At 48.0% G+C, this 15,169-nt stretch overlaps 5 protein-coding genes across 5 annotated transcripts; 3 read left to right on the top strand and 2 right to left on the bottom strand.

Annotated features, from left to right (window-relative positions):
- Positions 1-574: 574 nt before the first annotated feature.
- Positions 575-2,533, top strand: VE01_02456 (uncharacterized protein). Its single transcript, XM_018271965.2, has 5 exons — positions 575-1,024; positions 1,092-1,211; positions 1,271-1,330; positions 1,389-1,649; positions 1,747-2,533. The coding sequence occupies exons 1-5, from the start codon at positions 893-895 to the stop codon at positions 2,026-2,028; spliced, it is 855 nt and encodes a 284-aa protein (XP_018132676.1). The 5' UTR covers positions 575-892; the 3' UTR covers positions 2,029-2,533.
- Positions 2,534-2,601: 68 nt separating this feature from the next.
- Positions 2,602-4,522, top strand: VE01_02455 (uncharacterized protein; the record flags this gene model as incomplete). Its single annotated transcript, XM_018271964.2, has 5 exons — positions 2,602-3,105; positions 3,160-3,199; positions 3,258-3,582; positions 3,637-4,267; positions 4,336-4,522. Exons 1-5 carry the CDS (start codon positions 2,744-2,746, stop codon positions 4,520-4,522), a joined length of 1,545 nt encoding a protein of 514 aa, XP_018132797.1. The 5' UTR covers positions 2,602-2,743.
- A 566-nt stretch (positions 4,523-5,088) lies between these two features.
- On the bottom strand, positions 5,089-6,453 carry VE01_02454 (uncharacterized protein). Its single transcript, XM_018271963.2, has 2 exons — positions 5,703-6,453; positions 5,089-5,644 (listed from the first exon to the last, which is right to left on the bottom strand). The coding sequence occupies exons 1-2, from the start codon at positions 6,025-6,027 to the stop codon at positions 5,235-5,237; spliced, it is 735 nt and encodes a 244-aa protein (XP_018132674.1). The 5' UTR covers positions 6,028-6,453; the 3' UTR covers positions 5,089-5,234.
- A 3,551-nt stretch (positions 6,454-10,004) lies between these two features.
- VE01_02453 (uncharacterized protein) lies at positions 10,005-12,358 on the top strand. The gene is made up of 2 exons (XM_018271962.2): positions 10,005-10,830; positions 10,879-12,358. Exons 1-2 carry the CDS (start codon positions 10,270-10,272, stop codon positions 12,184-12,186), a joined length of 1,869 nt encoding a protein of 622 aa, XP_018132673.2. The 5' UTR covers positions 10,005-10,269; the 3' UTR covers positions 12,187-12,358.
- A 967-nt stretch (positions 12,359-13,325) lies between these two features.
- VE01_02452 (uncharacterized protein) lies at positions 13,326-14,975 on the bottom strand (the record flags this gene model as incomplete). The annotated part of the gene is made up of 4 exons (XM_018271961.1): positions 13,326-14,210; positions 14,296-14,456; positions 14,568-14,628; positions 14,712-14,975. 4 exons carry the CDS (start codon positions 14,973-14,975, stop codon positions 13,326-13,328), a joined length of 1,371 nt encoding a protein of 456 aa, XP_018132672.1.
- Between the last annotated feature and the right edge of the window lie 194 nt (positions 14,976-15,169).

Raw genomic sequence — 15,169 nt, 5'->3', positions numbered from 1 at the left:
ACATTCCGCGTTATATTCTTGAACTCGCTAGTATCTCGGTATTTAGGGCCAAGGTTCTCGATTCCCAGGTGGGGTTGGGTATCTGGCATATCGTATGCAACTCCGTCTTCATCACGTCGTCGTTCGCACTCGATCCATATGAGCTGAGGATCTTTTCAATCGACTGGAAAGAGGATTGCGAGTTTGTATGAAGGTGATGGTCGCGATGGCAAGGCTGGAAAGGTCTTGCAGATTGTCTTGTGGAGAGGCCAATCAAGTTTCTGACATTCTAGTGAGCAGTATGAAATCAAATGGCATGAGGAGCAGAATTTATTGTTAGGGACATTACAGATTATGCAAGTTGGAGTTGCCATCTGATAACAGAGCGTTGATGTTTGATGTTTAGGTGTTAATGAAACAAAGAGTATTAGATCTGAAAGAGTAGTAGATCAGGTAGAAGTTGCGGGGTCGTTGTGCACTAACTATAAACCGTTAGTCGATTAATATTGGGTAGGTACGTATTAACCCAAGGGCGACCTGTTATGATATATTCTGGGCATGCGGTGTAATTATAGGAACGTAGCTATGCATGATAAGCTTGTGCTTTGCATATTCGGGGAAGCCGTGAGTCAGTCAGTTTGCTCCTGCCTCATATAAACCGTTCTAAACCGTTCTTGTAAGTCCAATGCGTAGCGCTGATTTGGCCGAGCTAGGATGACAACTATAGTATCCCCACCTTGTACCCCGCCAAACTGCCCGCTCGGTATATAAACCATCTGGACCCCTTTTACCAATTATTTTCGGAACTCAAGCATCACAAAGGAAATAAAGATATAAAGTTCTCCGCCGAAGAGATTTCTCCAGTAAAACATACTCCCAGCCGAGTCAAGACTTCAACAAGATCTTTGATATCATGTCTGCGAAAGTCGACCCAGCAGATTTCAAGACGTATCATGGAGGCTGTCATTGCGGAGCCTTCAAGTTTGCAATCCGGATCCCAGAGTTGAAGGATATAATGGCATGCAACTGTAGCATTTGCATCAAGGTCTGCCTGCGCAATCCCTGTGCAGGTGGCACGATTATTGACATGTTGCTGACGGCGTTTGGTGTAGAATGGGATTTTGGGAAACATTTGGTTCAGAGACGATGGGCCCGAGGAGTTTATAGTGGAGAAAGGGGATATAGATGCGTTGAAGAAGTATTCATTTGAGCGCAAGAATGCGGTGTATCGGGTTTGCGATTCCCCTCTTCGCCACTACCATCCGGTAATTGTTTTGCTAATGAGAGGCAGTTCTGTGGGGTTTGTGGGACAAATGTTTTCGTAAAAGACCCCGAGGAGATTGGGATCAATGTAATTCCCCACGAGCGCGTTGGCGGTCATGGCGATGTCGGTATTGACGCAATCACAGGCGAGATCTCTCGACGATATAGATGTGGAGCCTTTGCCGCGGAAGCCCTGGGATGGCTGGAAGAAAGGAACGCCGTATGCGCCCGAGTTTGGCCAGCAAGTTGAATGGAAGAAGCCCGAAGGAAAGGACGAAGAGAAAACCGAGGACGACTTGATCACGTATCATGGAAACTGCCACTGCGGGAAGATAAGGTATGCTTTGAGGTCGAAGGACCTCTATGACATGGAGGTCATGCAATGTAATTGCAGTATGTGTGGCAAAGTAAGTACTCGTTTTCTATACTCGTTGCTCCTCTATCTAAGGCAACAATACCATACTTCGATGAGAGACGACCTTGAGCTCGGCTTACAATTCCCAGAACAGCCACCGCCACATATACCCGACGCGCACCGCGCTCCAAGTTCACGACCCGGAAGGCGCTGCCTCAAAGTATAACTTCCTCTCAAAGGACTCGGCGCAAACGTTTTGCAGCAATTGCGGCACGTTTGTCTTTGTCGATATTGAGGATCAGAGCGTGGATTTACGGCCGCTGAATGTGAGAACGATCGACGATATTGACATTTATAAGCTGAAGTACAACATGTATGATGGCCGCTCGAAGCCGCCTTTGTATACAGGAGAAAGGCACAAACTCGATTAATTGCCTAATTCTGCGATTGATGGGCTAGTTCTTTGATCGATGGAGGTACTACTGTTATCTGAAACTATTGTCGTGTGCGCTGTGGCCACTGTTGAAAGTTGAGATCTTCTTTCCGCGACGGAGCCGTATTATTGAATATATATATATATATTTACTATATAGTTTCGGGCCGCCGCCACTCTTGAAATTGTTGCATCAATGGGACGAAGCCGGATTCCGAACCGTAGCCAGTTGCCGAATTTGCGAAGTCGGCACCATGGCCCACAGTTATAGTCCGCCCCGCCCTTCAAAACAATTCCCCACGAAGCAATTAACATATTGTCGAGAACCTCGATATGTGGACCTAACGAAAGAATAAAATCTGCTGCATATAGCTTATCGTATTATAGCGGTGTGATCTCAAGTGCCAAGATTTGTATATCCCATCATATTCATGCTTTTATAATGTTGTGAAGTGATAATGCCCCTGTCAAACTTTGGTTCACGGCCGAGAGGGTCCACTAAAGTACCCCGCCAAAAATAAACGTGGAGATCGTCAGATCACGCAATTGAAGCCAAAGGAAAAGACGGCTATTTATTGATTTTTGCTGGCGCACGCAATGGGTTCTCGATTGCTATATGTGAGACAAAATTCCCAGTTCCACGGAAACGGAAACTTATACTCCTTTCCATCACTCCTGCCCAACAGCTCGGCTTCTGCGTAACACTTCTCATAATGTCTAGCCCAGAGAAGAAAATATCCATCGAGGATATTACTCCTACATCGCATTCTCACCAACAGTATGGCCAAGCAACCTCCTCAGTGCTATCGGAAGACCCAAACGGGGAACCTGTGACGGCCTCTCCCGCTCCTCCTGCGCCAAGGCAAAAGGTCTGGCAGTATTTCTCGGCGGACGATACCCCAGAAGAGCGGCGCCTGATCCTCAAGCTCGATGGTTTAATTATCGTATTTCTGTTTTTGGCATATTGGGCCAAGGTCCTGGACCAATCCGCCACGAGCACGGCCTATGTTAGCGGGATGAAGGAGGACTTGAATCTGTTTGGAAACGAGTTGAATTACTTGAACACCGTGTTTCAGTGAGTGATCTGTGGCAGTCCTTCCTAATTACAAGTTTACTGACATCGGTGTAGGTGTGGCTTTATTGCTATGCAGATTCCCATGACAATGCTGGTATGTGACACGGTTGACGCCAATATAAATCCCACGCTTGTAAACTAACCCCTTGCAGATGACGAGGGTGCCTGTGAACTACTTCCTCCCTGCAGCAGACTTGCTCTGGGGTGTTTTCACCCTGGTGCAGTACAAGGTTACCAATGTTCACCAGCTGTATGCCTTCCGCTTCTTTGTCGGTGTTTTGGGTGGTTTCTTCTTCCCAGCCGCGATGTGGTATATGGGATGCTGGTACAAGAGATCCGAGTTGTCTCGCCGCGGAGCCTTTTTCTTCATTGCCTCTCAGGTGGGGAGTATGAGCTCCAGCTATATCCAAGCCGGTGCATACAGCCACCTGGATGGACGCTACGGTATTGAGGGGTGGAGATGGCTGTACATTATCTGTAAGTTTCCAACCGTGGTTATGCAAGGCAAGCATTTTCTAACCTATTCTACAGGCTTCGCATGCACAATCCCAATTGCAGCTCTAGGATTCGTCTGTCTGCCTGGCACACCCGAGTCCCCGAACTTCCGTTTCCTGACCGCAGCTGACGTAGAATTGGCACGCGCCCGCATGGCCTCTGAGCACCGCCAGGCCCGACAGAAAATCACTGTAAAGATTGTCCGGGACGTCATCTTCAAAGGGTGGCATTTCTGGGTCCTCGTCATATTCGCATTTTTCTTCTCCCAGGCCGACGGCGTTGTGTCGAACAGCGGGTTACCTCTCTGGCTGAAGCAGCAGGGTTACAGCATTGAAGACATCAACATTTTCACCACTGCAAGCCCAGCCGTGACCATTGTTTCATCTATCATATGGGGCATCATCGCAGATGCATATGATTGCAAAGCTAGCCTGATTGGGCTAACAGCTGCACTCAACATATTCGCCTGCATCTGTCTGGCTATCTGGGATATCCCTGTGGGCCTCAAGTTCTTCGCCTTCTATCTCTCCGGAACAGCGGATGCAATTGCGTCCATTATCTACGCTTGGGCAAACGAGATTTGCGCGGGTAACGCGGAGGAGCGCGCGCTGGTTATCGCGACTATGAATACTATTGGGAATGCATTCGGAGCATGGCTGCCACTACTGTGAGTTCCAAGTTGATTTTATCACCGAGCATCACCGAAACCACCGAGAATTCTTTCTGACAATGTAGTGTGTGGAAAACCACCGACGCCCCAAGATACCTCATTGGATATAACTGGACCATCGCTCTCGATATCTGCATGGTCGCCATGCTATTTGTGCTCTGCCACTACTGGAACAGGGAGCAGCGGGAAGCGAGGGAGACAGAGAAGGTTGAGGATGGGGGAGCAATTAACTCCGAGAAATCTGCGGTGTAAATCTCACCAATTAATGGATCTAATAGTTTCATAATCATATAATAATCGTACGCTGGTATATGCTCATATGCCATCACTTAACGGATACCCCCTCTTGGCTTCCCCGCATCTCGTGTGCCACAGACGGCGACGTTAACCATACATCACCAAATAACGCCCCGCTGATCTGCGACCCCGGTATTCCGCCTAAATGTAATGGCTCGGCAGCGTGCATATAGGTTCGCGGCCGGCGCGCTGCTAAATTGATGGATTCACGAGAAATGGAGACCGGCGCCGACTAGGGAATTTAACATATCAAAACGGCAAAAAATAGCAAAACAAAAACATACAACAGTGGGTATTCGATGGTGGTCACCCACTCAACTACTAATCCACCGATCTCAAGCTTGAAGTGGATTAATGCTCAGGATGGTGCCATTTGGACTAGTGGGTGAGCGTCGCTGCCCTCGCGTTTTTGATGCTTCACGATGATGCCTCAACAACCGCGAGGGCAGGATTATTTGTTGAATATTCTATTCTATTCGACTCTCGCAAATACAGGTGCGTAATCGAGTACTTGTCAACTTTCTTGTCATCTTTGTTCTCACGCAAATGCGAGTGTAGAAATTAATTACACGTTGGATAATATAGCCTATCTACAATTCGCAGTTTATCACTCATCCGCGCTTACGCAGCGTTTTTACTCTAGCCAAAGTCGTCCCCACCCTGCCAATTAACACTTTGGAAGGGTAGACGTGCCCTGGGCGCCTCTGCAGTTGGCAGTGGTCGTCAACTTTTTTGGGTCGACGCCTCCATTCTTCTCAATTCCCTTGTACTCTTGGCAGGTCTTCTTAACGCTCGATCCGCAAGATCCTGAGATTGTCGCGACGTCACCGTAGTTGGAGTTGATGCCCGCAAGCTCGGAGACGCTCTTGGCCTTGATGTTCTGGATGATGACGTTGCGCGGGCCGCCATTGTTGCTGCAGTTGCCGCAGCCGCGGTAGAGCTTGCCGGCATTGACGACGGTGTAGTCCTTGATCGTGACCGTACCGCGCCCGTTGTGCTGGATTACCTTGTCGCCTGCGTTCTGCGCGCCGCCGCCCTGGATGAGAACGTCGCCTTTGCCAAGGAGGGAGATAGCGTCTGAAGAGGTCAGTTTCTTATCGCCAAGATGGGTATTGGTGGCGCGTGGAGTACATACCTTCACACACGTCTCTGAACCAGACGTTGATGAGCTTGCAGGCGCCCTTGCAGTGGACTCCCTCGAGCTGGTTCGTACCAATGATGGCGTTGCTAAGTGTCGCGCCATCAGCGAGGATGAACACAGCGTTGTCGCTGCCGGTATCGGCATCGGTATCGCAAGGGCGGCCGCGATCAAACTCTCTGTTGCCCATGTCCTGGGTGCCGGAGATGGCGCTGGGCTTAGAGAGCGAAACGATGCTGCCAACACGGGTGGGGATGTTGAGCGTCTGCGCGGCGGCGAGCGAGGCCAGGACCGTGGTGAGGGTGGCGATTTTGAGCTGCATAGTGGATAATGGCTGAATGACCTGGATAGACGATGGAGAATATGGCTGGCTGTCGAGTTGTACGGAACTGGTGGCAGATTGAAGTCATTTATATTCGCAGAGTCTACACTCAACGGACCACCTCGTATCTATGCTAAATTAATAACACTATACAAGCGGATCTCTGATGCGATGGAGAAATTAGATGCTCCAGATATGCTGAGAAATTAGATGCTCTAGATATGCTGGTGGTCCGTTAAGCCTGGGCTCTGCGAATATAAATGAGGTTATTGGTGGAAACATAGCGGCAACGTGGTGAACGTTTAACCTTAAACCCTTGGCATCGATGGATACTGGATAGCTAAGATCGAATACGATGTGATATCCGTTAATGCGACGTTAGCGCTAGCGCGTTTGGACTCTCGCCCACTACATGTACTACCCCCCTGTATGATTGTAACGATCTACTGTTTTTACTGCCAAATTAAGGGGCTCTTAGCAAGAGCCTGGCGTAATTCTGTAGTATGTATGTAGTACAGTACATTGCTAAAAGTATTTGTATAGGTCTATGCCTACATTGCGGTAAACGATTGCCCCTTTGTACGTGAAAAAGCATAGACCTATACGAACACCCTTAAAAAATTATTATAACCTATAAGCTATAGAAGTAGGAGCCCTTCTAAATCTAGAGACACCTTAGACACCTATTGCGCCTTAGTTTAAGACCCTAGGAACTACTCAAGACAATATACAATTCAAATAGCATTCAAATTCAGATGTTATCTTGAAAATCTGGCAATAAGATGTGGGCTCCTTTCTCTTCGCTGCACACTTATGATTATAGGTTACTGTCCGTTCTACATAGACAATGAAAGCCTTTCTCCACTATAAAGGATGTAGCAATGGATGACAAAGTCCACTCTTCGCAATCACATTAACTAGCATCTTAAAACTTACGTAAAAAAGGAATGTCTACATCCCTTATGTCATGTACTACTCATGAACGCTTTAGACTCCTAGGCTCATTTTCAGGATGCTCACTGTATTGAAGAACCACGTTCAAGCGATGTAAGCAGGAAACGGAAGAGCGAAGACGATGAGGAATATGTGTAAGACACGAAGGGCGAGGCTTTAAAGTATATAAGCAAGAAGGCAAAGAACGAGGATGAGAACTTCGAATGTCGTTGGTTTTGCAGATTTGGTTCCAAATCTCCAAACTATGTGAACTTCACAATGTAGTCACCCGCTCTAGCTTCTAGTTGTTTGATGTAGAACCTCTACACTTTTGTAAGGCTCAGTTTACGTAGCTTAGATTTATGGCTCATAAAGGGTGGATCACAGAAAATAAGAGCAAGGCACCTGAACAAGGTACGTGAGCTAAAACGGCCACACTCTGGTACTGTTAGAAATTGACACGATATCATTGCATCATCTCATCCCGCTCATTATAGAAAGAATGGTTTAGCTTATTACAAGGTCATTTCACTATAATGTCATAGTAGTGCTTCTAGATCGCTAAGGAGACAATGTGATGATTATAGACGAGGTTGTTATAGCAGCATTAGGGAATTCCTTAAGTGGTAAGGAGATAATAGAACTACTTCTTAAACGCTAAGGAGAGGTCACGATTATAGACAAGGCAGTAATGGCAGCAGTAGGGAATTATTAGAGTGGTAAGAAGGTTATAGAACTACTTCTTAACCATTAAGGAGACAACATAATCATTACAGACGAGATAGTCCTAAAGGTAGCAGGAAACTCTAAGTGCGGCAAGGAGATGATAGAGCTGCTTCTAAACCGTTAAGGGGCTAACGTGACAATAACGTACGAAATAGTTAAGGTAGCAGCAGCGAATTATAGAAGTGGCAAAGAGGTGATGCAACTACTTCTTCATCAACAAGGAGATAACAGTAAGATTACAGAAAGAATGATTCAGCTTATTGCAAGGTTATTTCACTATAATGTCATAGCAGCGCTTCTAGATCGCTAAGGAGACAATGTAACGATTACAGATAAGGTTGTTACAGCAGCAGCAGGGAATTATGAGAGTAGCAAGGAGATAATAGAACTACTTCTCAAACGCGAAGGAGAGATCACGATTATAGACGAGGCAGTTATAGCAGCAGCAGCAGCAGGAAACTCTAGGAGTAGCAAGGAGGTAATGGAATTACTTCTTAACAGAGGAGGCAGCGTGATAATTACAGAAGAGATGGTCAAAGTTGCAGCAGGGAACTCCTAGAGTGGCAGGGGGGTGATGGAATTGCTTCTTAACTGCCAAGGAGATAACGTGACAATTACAGATGATATTGTTATAGCAGCAGCAGGGAATTATGGGAGTGTTAAGGAGGTGATGGAATTGCTTCTTGACTACGGAGGAGGCAGCGTGACGATAACAGAGGAAGTTGTTAAGGCGGCTACGGGGAATTATGGGAGTAGCAAGGAGGTGATGGAATTGCTTCTTGACTACCGAGGCGTCACAGCAGCAGCAGGGAATTCTTAGAGTGTTTAGAGGTAATGGAGCCACTTCTCGACTACCGAGGAGACGAGGTCACGATTGTAGCCGTGGTCGAGGCAGCATCACGGGATGAGCTTTGAATGCTTCAATACGACATATCCCTAGGCTCTCATGATAAACCAAGAAGATGGCAACCCTTCGTGGTAAGCCTTCTTAATAGATCTTGACCTTGTAATTAGAGACAAGCGAGAAGGGTCATCAGGAGCACGGGGCAAGACAGGCACAGGAGCATTCATGGCAACCAGCGTGCTGACAATGAGAAGCACCCTTTCACGCATGATTTAGAATCCTTCTTCCGGGTACTCTTCTAGATATGCATTTTAACGGGCGCAGAGGTGCCACATTAAGACCACAAGTAGCTAAAGCAGTGACTACATTTACGATCGTGACGTGATTAGAGAACACCGGCTCATGGAATAGCAGCGCCACGTGACTCAGAATATGCAGGTATGCGTTGTTCAATTTCCTTCTCTTATATGGTAAAGGAACTCGCCCATTAGATGATGCTATATCTCATGTCTCTCGTTTCACTGCCGTCGTCTTAATCTGGTGAATGAAAGCCTATAAGTTGTACCTTTGACAGTTGCAATACATTCGGTGTTCGCCCAATGATGTCAGCACTCAACTATATTCGGCCCATTCCAAATATCGATGGTACAGTTCGTGATATATGGGCAAAATGTAAGGAGGATCGTTTCGACTATTCACTAGGGAGTTCCTCCGAAATAGATTCCGATGATATGGACGTTCGATACTTGGTAAATGTTATTCAAGAAGTAACGAGTGTAGGGAGTTCCAATCTATTCTAGTTTTGCCACTAATAGAGTACTAGAAAAAACTACTTTGTCCTTCAATAGTTGAAGTAGATGTAACGCATCCTTACGAAATCGAAACCGCGCAGTTTGTTTTTTGTATTCAACCTTATGATGAGGGCGCAGCTGTATGGAAGGATGGAGCTCGTCGCATTGAAATTGGAAACTACATAGTGCTTTGCTGCGAAACAGGAAACTTGGAAGCAGTTGACAAAAGAGGAGGACACTATCTTTGTTTGTGGGAGGGTAATTAGTGTATATCTCGCTGCAACATATATGTTGAAATACTGCATTATAAGTACCTGGTTAAGTAAAAATATTGCAGATATTGAGTATGGCTTGACTCTGCTTGGTACGAGTTGAGTCCGCTGTCACCAAACATAACGATCTCGCAAACAAGACGATAGCATATCTTGTCTAAAACCTCCTACCCCACCGCAGCCTACTCCCGATGCAATACCATGAATTTGCTCTCCGAGCCACAACTGCTGTATACAAGTGTAATTAATAAAGCATCTCTAGCCTAGCTGGAATAATGATCTGCCGACGCCAGGCTGATATACGGATGCCAAGTTCCGTAGTACTATTAAGATAACAGCGCAAGATCACGCGCTCCCTAGATATTACGCATACTTTTGGCGCTGTAGGGTCGCACATCCGGTTATTCCCTCCCTAAATTGAGGTGAGGGGCCGCCGCGCATCCACAAATCCACGCTGATGGTCTCGATGGACTAATAATTTTTTGTAGAATCTATCTTCTCTAGTCTCGGCAAGCCTATGCTGCGTTAATCCTTGCGCCGCATTGCCAGAGAGCGGTTAGTTCTGGTTCATCCTTAAAACCAACAATCTACTAAATCACGAGTGCCACATCATAACTGCTCGTCTGAAGTCAATGTTTGGGGCATCGCTGCTGCTTCATCCCTTTCTCCTCGATTCATGATGGCTGCCGTTTATAATCGACAAGGTTTAAATCCACTTGTGCTCCCGGAAATTGTTGGACTGGTGGTGGACAATGTTCACTTGGTACCAGATCTTTTGAGTTGTGCCTGTGTGAACAGCACGTGGAGCGTGGCAGCTTTGGAGAAGCTCTACAAAGGCTCCCTGAACGATATGCAGTTCCGCACGCCTGACATTGGATCGCTTAATTGCCTGTTTGTAGCATCACAAGAGCGCTTCAGACGAAACATGACCTTTGTGAAACATCTTCTTCTTTCTTTAGAGAATCCTGCAGTTGATGAAGTAACACTCCCGGATATTAGGCTTATATGCAATGAGAAGTGTCGCGCGATGCGCCATCGTCAATCTGCTGAGCTCCTCCTGCAACCGCAAGGAGCGGGCCTTGCAAGTCTCACAATCCCGTTCGAGATCGAGGGTCAAGACTGGTCGCGCATTTCTGACCTCCTCCTCCCTCGAACGGTTGAGTTTTTGGCTATTGATGACTACTACTGTGGGCTTTTAATGACCAGCTCCGATTATTTCCAAGGAATCACCCATGCTGTGAGTTTTATCCGCTCCCCCCAAATATACTATGTCTGATACCATTAGGATAAATTCTCAAACCTCAAAGCTCTCACGATCTACAAATCAGAAAGCGGCCAAGACATAGACAAGCTTTGTCAACTGATTAATATTTGTGATCTGGAGTTTTTCCACCTTGAAGGAACTGACAAGCTAACCGAATCCGACGCTGCGGAGCTCCTATCGTGCCTTCGGCGACAAGAAAATCTCAAGGCGTTGGCGCTTATTATCCCCAATCGTGCCGCCCTTTTAGGATCGTCATCTATAACGTTGACAAGTAAGGAACAGGGAGATCTATGGCCCAAGCTGAAGATGTTGTACCTTGGGGTTGCGGACCAACACTGGCTGGAGCAATTCCCAAAGTTCGAGAAGCTTCAAATCCTTAGGTTAGAAAAGCCTATCAGCCAAAACTTCATCAAAAAGATTGCGAAATGCCGACACCTACGGGTCATCGATGTTGTTTTTGATGAGCTTGATGACGTGGAAGCGCTCCTTGATATCGCCCGTGGCTGCCCTCTTTTACAGAAGTTTAGTGTGAAGCACCTAGGCCTAGGCTTTGAGGGGGAACCGGAATCGGCGGAAAACCTGCGTGTAGCGCTGTTGCGTGCGCTGCATCGCCTGGAGCACCTTGAACTTAACTTGAGGTTCCGGATGGACGGTGCAAGACTTCTTGACCTCACACGTTCCTGCCCGCGACTCATTGTTCTTGCGCTACCTCAGTCTCGATTATGTCTGTCTCTTGCGCTGTTGACAAAATCGCGTCCCTTCTGGCAGTTAGAGATCATGCACTTCGCAAGCATATTCTTCGAGGATTCACGACGCTTGATGGAGTCGGACGGTATCCAGGCCATTGCAACGGAATGGAGCAGGATATTCCCAAAGCTTCGAGGAATGCCCTGTCCAGCGGATATTTACTCTTCGTATATGCAGGAAGATGATTTGAACAGGGACTCAGAAGGAGACAGGGTTAGTGTGAGCGTTGATGAAGAGATGTCAGATTTGAATGAAGAATCAGAAGGAGACATGGCCAGTGTGAGCGCTGACGAAGAGATGTTAGACTTGAACGAAGGATCAGAAAGAGACTGGGCCAGTGTGAGTGCTGATGAAGAGTTATCACTAAGTGAGCCCGGGCTTGACTTTGACAACTACGAGTCTGATTGGTTTATTTTACGGACTAAGTTGTGGAAGGTTCTTGGTTACGCGGTCATTAATGATAAGATCGAAAATATGTGGCAAAAGAGGCTAGAAATCGAGACAATTGGCTGGCCTGTAGTACCTTTAATGGCGTTTTCGGACCCAGACGCGCACTCCTCAACTGCTAAACGTTGCCGATAACTGGAGGTGTAGTGGGATCATAATGCTGGTAGAGACAGAAATCAGATTCAAGAGCACTTATATATTATGCTAACTCTACTGCTACATTCAAGTCCCTCTGTGCCTTCCAGAGAACCTCTTTCATCCGAGCATATAGGCCACTATCAATTGTTCCACAGGCACCTCTTCAATAGGCAAACGTTCGCAAACGTTATGACGTTGTGATTCGGTGCGTAACGTTGTTCCTGGTATGTGATACAGATATAGCCACGTACCCATGCTTGGACTTCTGGCGTTGTGTATATCTCTGTGGTCGTGGAAGCGACATGGCCCACCACAGCCCATCGTGGACGGGGGCTGTCGTTTGGAGACATGTCGATGGCCCACCACAGCCCATCGTGGACGGGGGCTGTCGTTTGGAGACCATCGCCAAGGTCACCAAAGGCAAACAGGGGTTGACGCAGGATCACTACGGCCAAGGTCATCATCCATACTATGAGGTGACGACGACCAAAGCGATCACCCATATATTGAGCTGCTTGTTGAGGGAATGTCGGGTCCAGCTCTGCGAAAGACGGGCGTTGTTGTCCATCCTTGGAGAAACAATCGGCACCGAGGTAATCCGAGTCTCGAGGAGTGGACGGGCCAAAAAGGCTGCTGGTAGCTCACGCTGCTGCACTTCTGCAATCGGCACAGCCTGCCCTCTGTATTTGTTCGTAAGAGGGCCGCCGGCGCCGCGGCAGCGGGAGCTACACACCCTTTTACGCCGTTGGGCGGAGCAGAGGATTACCGCGTGGCAAAAATGCAGGGACAAATTGCAAGACGGACAAACTATTTTTATTCTTACTGGTACTACAGACACCTCAAGTTAATTATTCATTAACATGGCAGATGATAGCAGGAAATACTGTGAAACGGGTACCTGTAAAAAGACTGAGATAAAATGTACCACCGCCTCCCACGTTTCATAGGGTCTAATGTCCATTTGTAGTTTATGATTTATTGGTAATTTTATAAGTGCATTATGTAGTCTAGAAGAAACTTGACTGCGTAAAGTAACGCGGTGGGTCCCGCAAAGGTAATATATACAGCGAAGAGGAGTTTTCTGATACCAAATTACTTCATGTACGGAGGTTTTCACGTGTCGAAATCAGCCAAGTTTAGAGGACAGCAACACAGGCGTAGGTATTGAGCCAAAGACCGGTGCAGCTGGTGCCAACAGCCGGGTTCCACTTGACAAAGTTGGCAACGCTAATGCCGCGCGCCTTGGCGATGGTTGCGCAGTTGTCGCCCGACTGGACGAAGTGGAATGTCTTGCAGCTCGTGGTCATGCCGTCCTGGATCGGGGTGGGGGTGGCGACGCCGTTGCCCGGCTTCGTGGTAGTAGTGGGAGGCGTGTGGCCGATAATGGAGACGCACACGTAGACCTCGGCCCACATCCCGGAGCAGTCGCTGTTGACCGAAGGGTTCCAGCTGACAAACTGGGAGACGGCGATGCCATGGGCTTTGGCGATGGTGGCGCAGGTCGAGCCCTTCTCCACGAACTGGAACTTGTCGCAGTTGCTGACTATACCGGGCTGGGTCGGCGTCGGCGTGGCGATGCCGTTACCAGCAGTGGTTGTGGTGGTAGGGGCGGGTGCGCCACCGATGATGGCGACACAGGCATAGGTGTTGAGCCATAGTCCGGTGCAATCTGTGCCCGCGGCCGGGTTCCAGGTGATGAAGTTGGAGACGCTGATGCTGTAGGTCTTGGCAATCGACGCACAGCCATCACCCGACTTGACGAAGTGGAACTTGTTGCAGTTGGTCACCATGCCGTCCTGAATAGGAGAGGGAGTCTCTACGCCGTTGCTCGGGGCTGTGGAAGTCGGGGGCGCGGCAGTGGGCCCACCAATGATGCCGACACAAATGTTGACTTCGGCCCACATGCCCGAGCAGTCAGCGCCGACCGACGGGTTCCAGGCAAAAATGTCGGCAACGCTGACGCCGTTGGAGCTGGCAATCTTGCTGCAGCCTTCACCAGTCTTGACAAAGTAGAACTTGTTCTGCGGTGATGGGATGACCAGATTAGCCGCCGATCAGACAGTGTGCACTATGGGTGGCCAGCCCCCGGGAGGCGGGATGACTTACGCAGTTCTTCACCATGTCAGCCTGAGTGGGTTGGGGTGTCTCAATGCCATTGCCGGGGTTGGTAGTAGTAGTGGTAGTAGGAGGGTTAACAGTCGAGCTGGCTGCCGTGGTGGTTGGCAACGTAGGGAGTGGCTGGGTGGTGACGGGAGGTTCACCGAAGGCTACGATGCAAAAAGTCCATATTAGCCTCTCAAGTTGCCACAGACACGGAAGACATGACAGCTCCAACTGAAGGCGGAATGGATATATGAAGGGTGCAAATTCCATCTTACCTTCAATGCAGTAGGACTGGCTAGTCTTGAAGTTGCCGCAGCCAGCGGTAATGGAAGGGTTCTGTCATTACATCCGTGTTAACACAATCTTTGCATTATAATGAGCGGAGTTGGATCATTAAGGTATGCTGCATGGAGACTTACCCATCTCATGAAGGCTTCAAGGGTGACATCCCAGAGGCGTAGGACTGTGGTGCAGTCGTTGGCGCCATCATTATCATAGTACCATGTGCAGTACTTGGTGGTGTTGACGTCGACATAGTAGTTCTGTCTTTCTATAAGCGAGCGGCCCAACGCGACGGGCAATGCAACAGAAAACAAGGCAAATGATGAGAACAACATCTTGAACTCTGTTACAGACTCTGGAAGCGTAACGGTGGCGATGTACAGCGTGTATTGATCACTCATACTACTGTGCGAGTGATCATCCTATATATACTCGAGGTACTTGTTTTGGGCTTGACCCTGTTAGGCGAGAAGTACTCGTAGCAAGAATATCTAACTCGAACTCGGACAGAAATTGCCAAATCGTAAACCAAAGGTCCAAACTCAAGAAAAGAATAAGCCCTGTTAATGGCCACGGTCACGCGACGACGTGACTT

This window comes from Pseudogymnoascus verrucosus, assembly GCF_001662655.1.
Source record: "Pseudogymnoascus verrucosus strain UAMH 10579 unplaced genomic scaffold scaffold_9, whole genome shotgun sequence".
Classification (NCBI taxonomy): domain Eukaryota; kingdom Fungi; phylum Ascomycota; class Leotiomycetes; order Thelebolales; family Thelebolaceae; genus Pseudogymnoascus; species Pseudogymnoascus verrucosus.
Note: the sequence above shows the minus strand (reverse complement) of the source record. Positions and strands in the feature narration are given on the sequence as shown.

Bases quoted from the DNA above. Each gene is read 5' to 3' on its own strand.
- VE01_02453 (XM_018271962.2), top strand. From the start codon at position 10,270: ATGATGGCTGCCGTTTATAATCGACAAGGTTTAAATCCACTTGTGCTC. The intron at 10,831-10,878 runs GTGAGTTTTATC...TGATACCATTAG, and splicing joins TCCAAGGAATCACCCATGCT to GATAAATTCTCAAACCTCAA.
- VE01_02454 (XM_018271963.2), bottom strand. From the start codon at position 6,027: ATGCAGCTCAAAATCGCCACCCTCACCACGGTCCTGGCCTCGCTCGCC. The intron at 5,645-5,702 runs GTATGTACTCCA...TGACCTCTTCAG, and splicing joins GTTCAGAGACGTGTGTGAAG to ACGCTATCTCCCTCCTTGGC.
- VE01_02456 (XM_018271965.2), top strand. From the start codon at position 893: ATGTCTGCGAAAGTCGACCCAGCAGATTTCAAGACGTATCATGGAGGC. The intron at 1,331-1,388 runs GTAATTCCCCAC...ACGCAATCACAG, and splicing joins CCGAGGAGATTGGGATCAAT to GCGAGATCTCTCGACGATAT. The intron at 1,650-1,746 runs GTAAGTACTCGT...TACAATTCCCAG, and splicing joins ATTGCAGTATGTGTGGCAAA to AACAGCCACCGCCACATATA.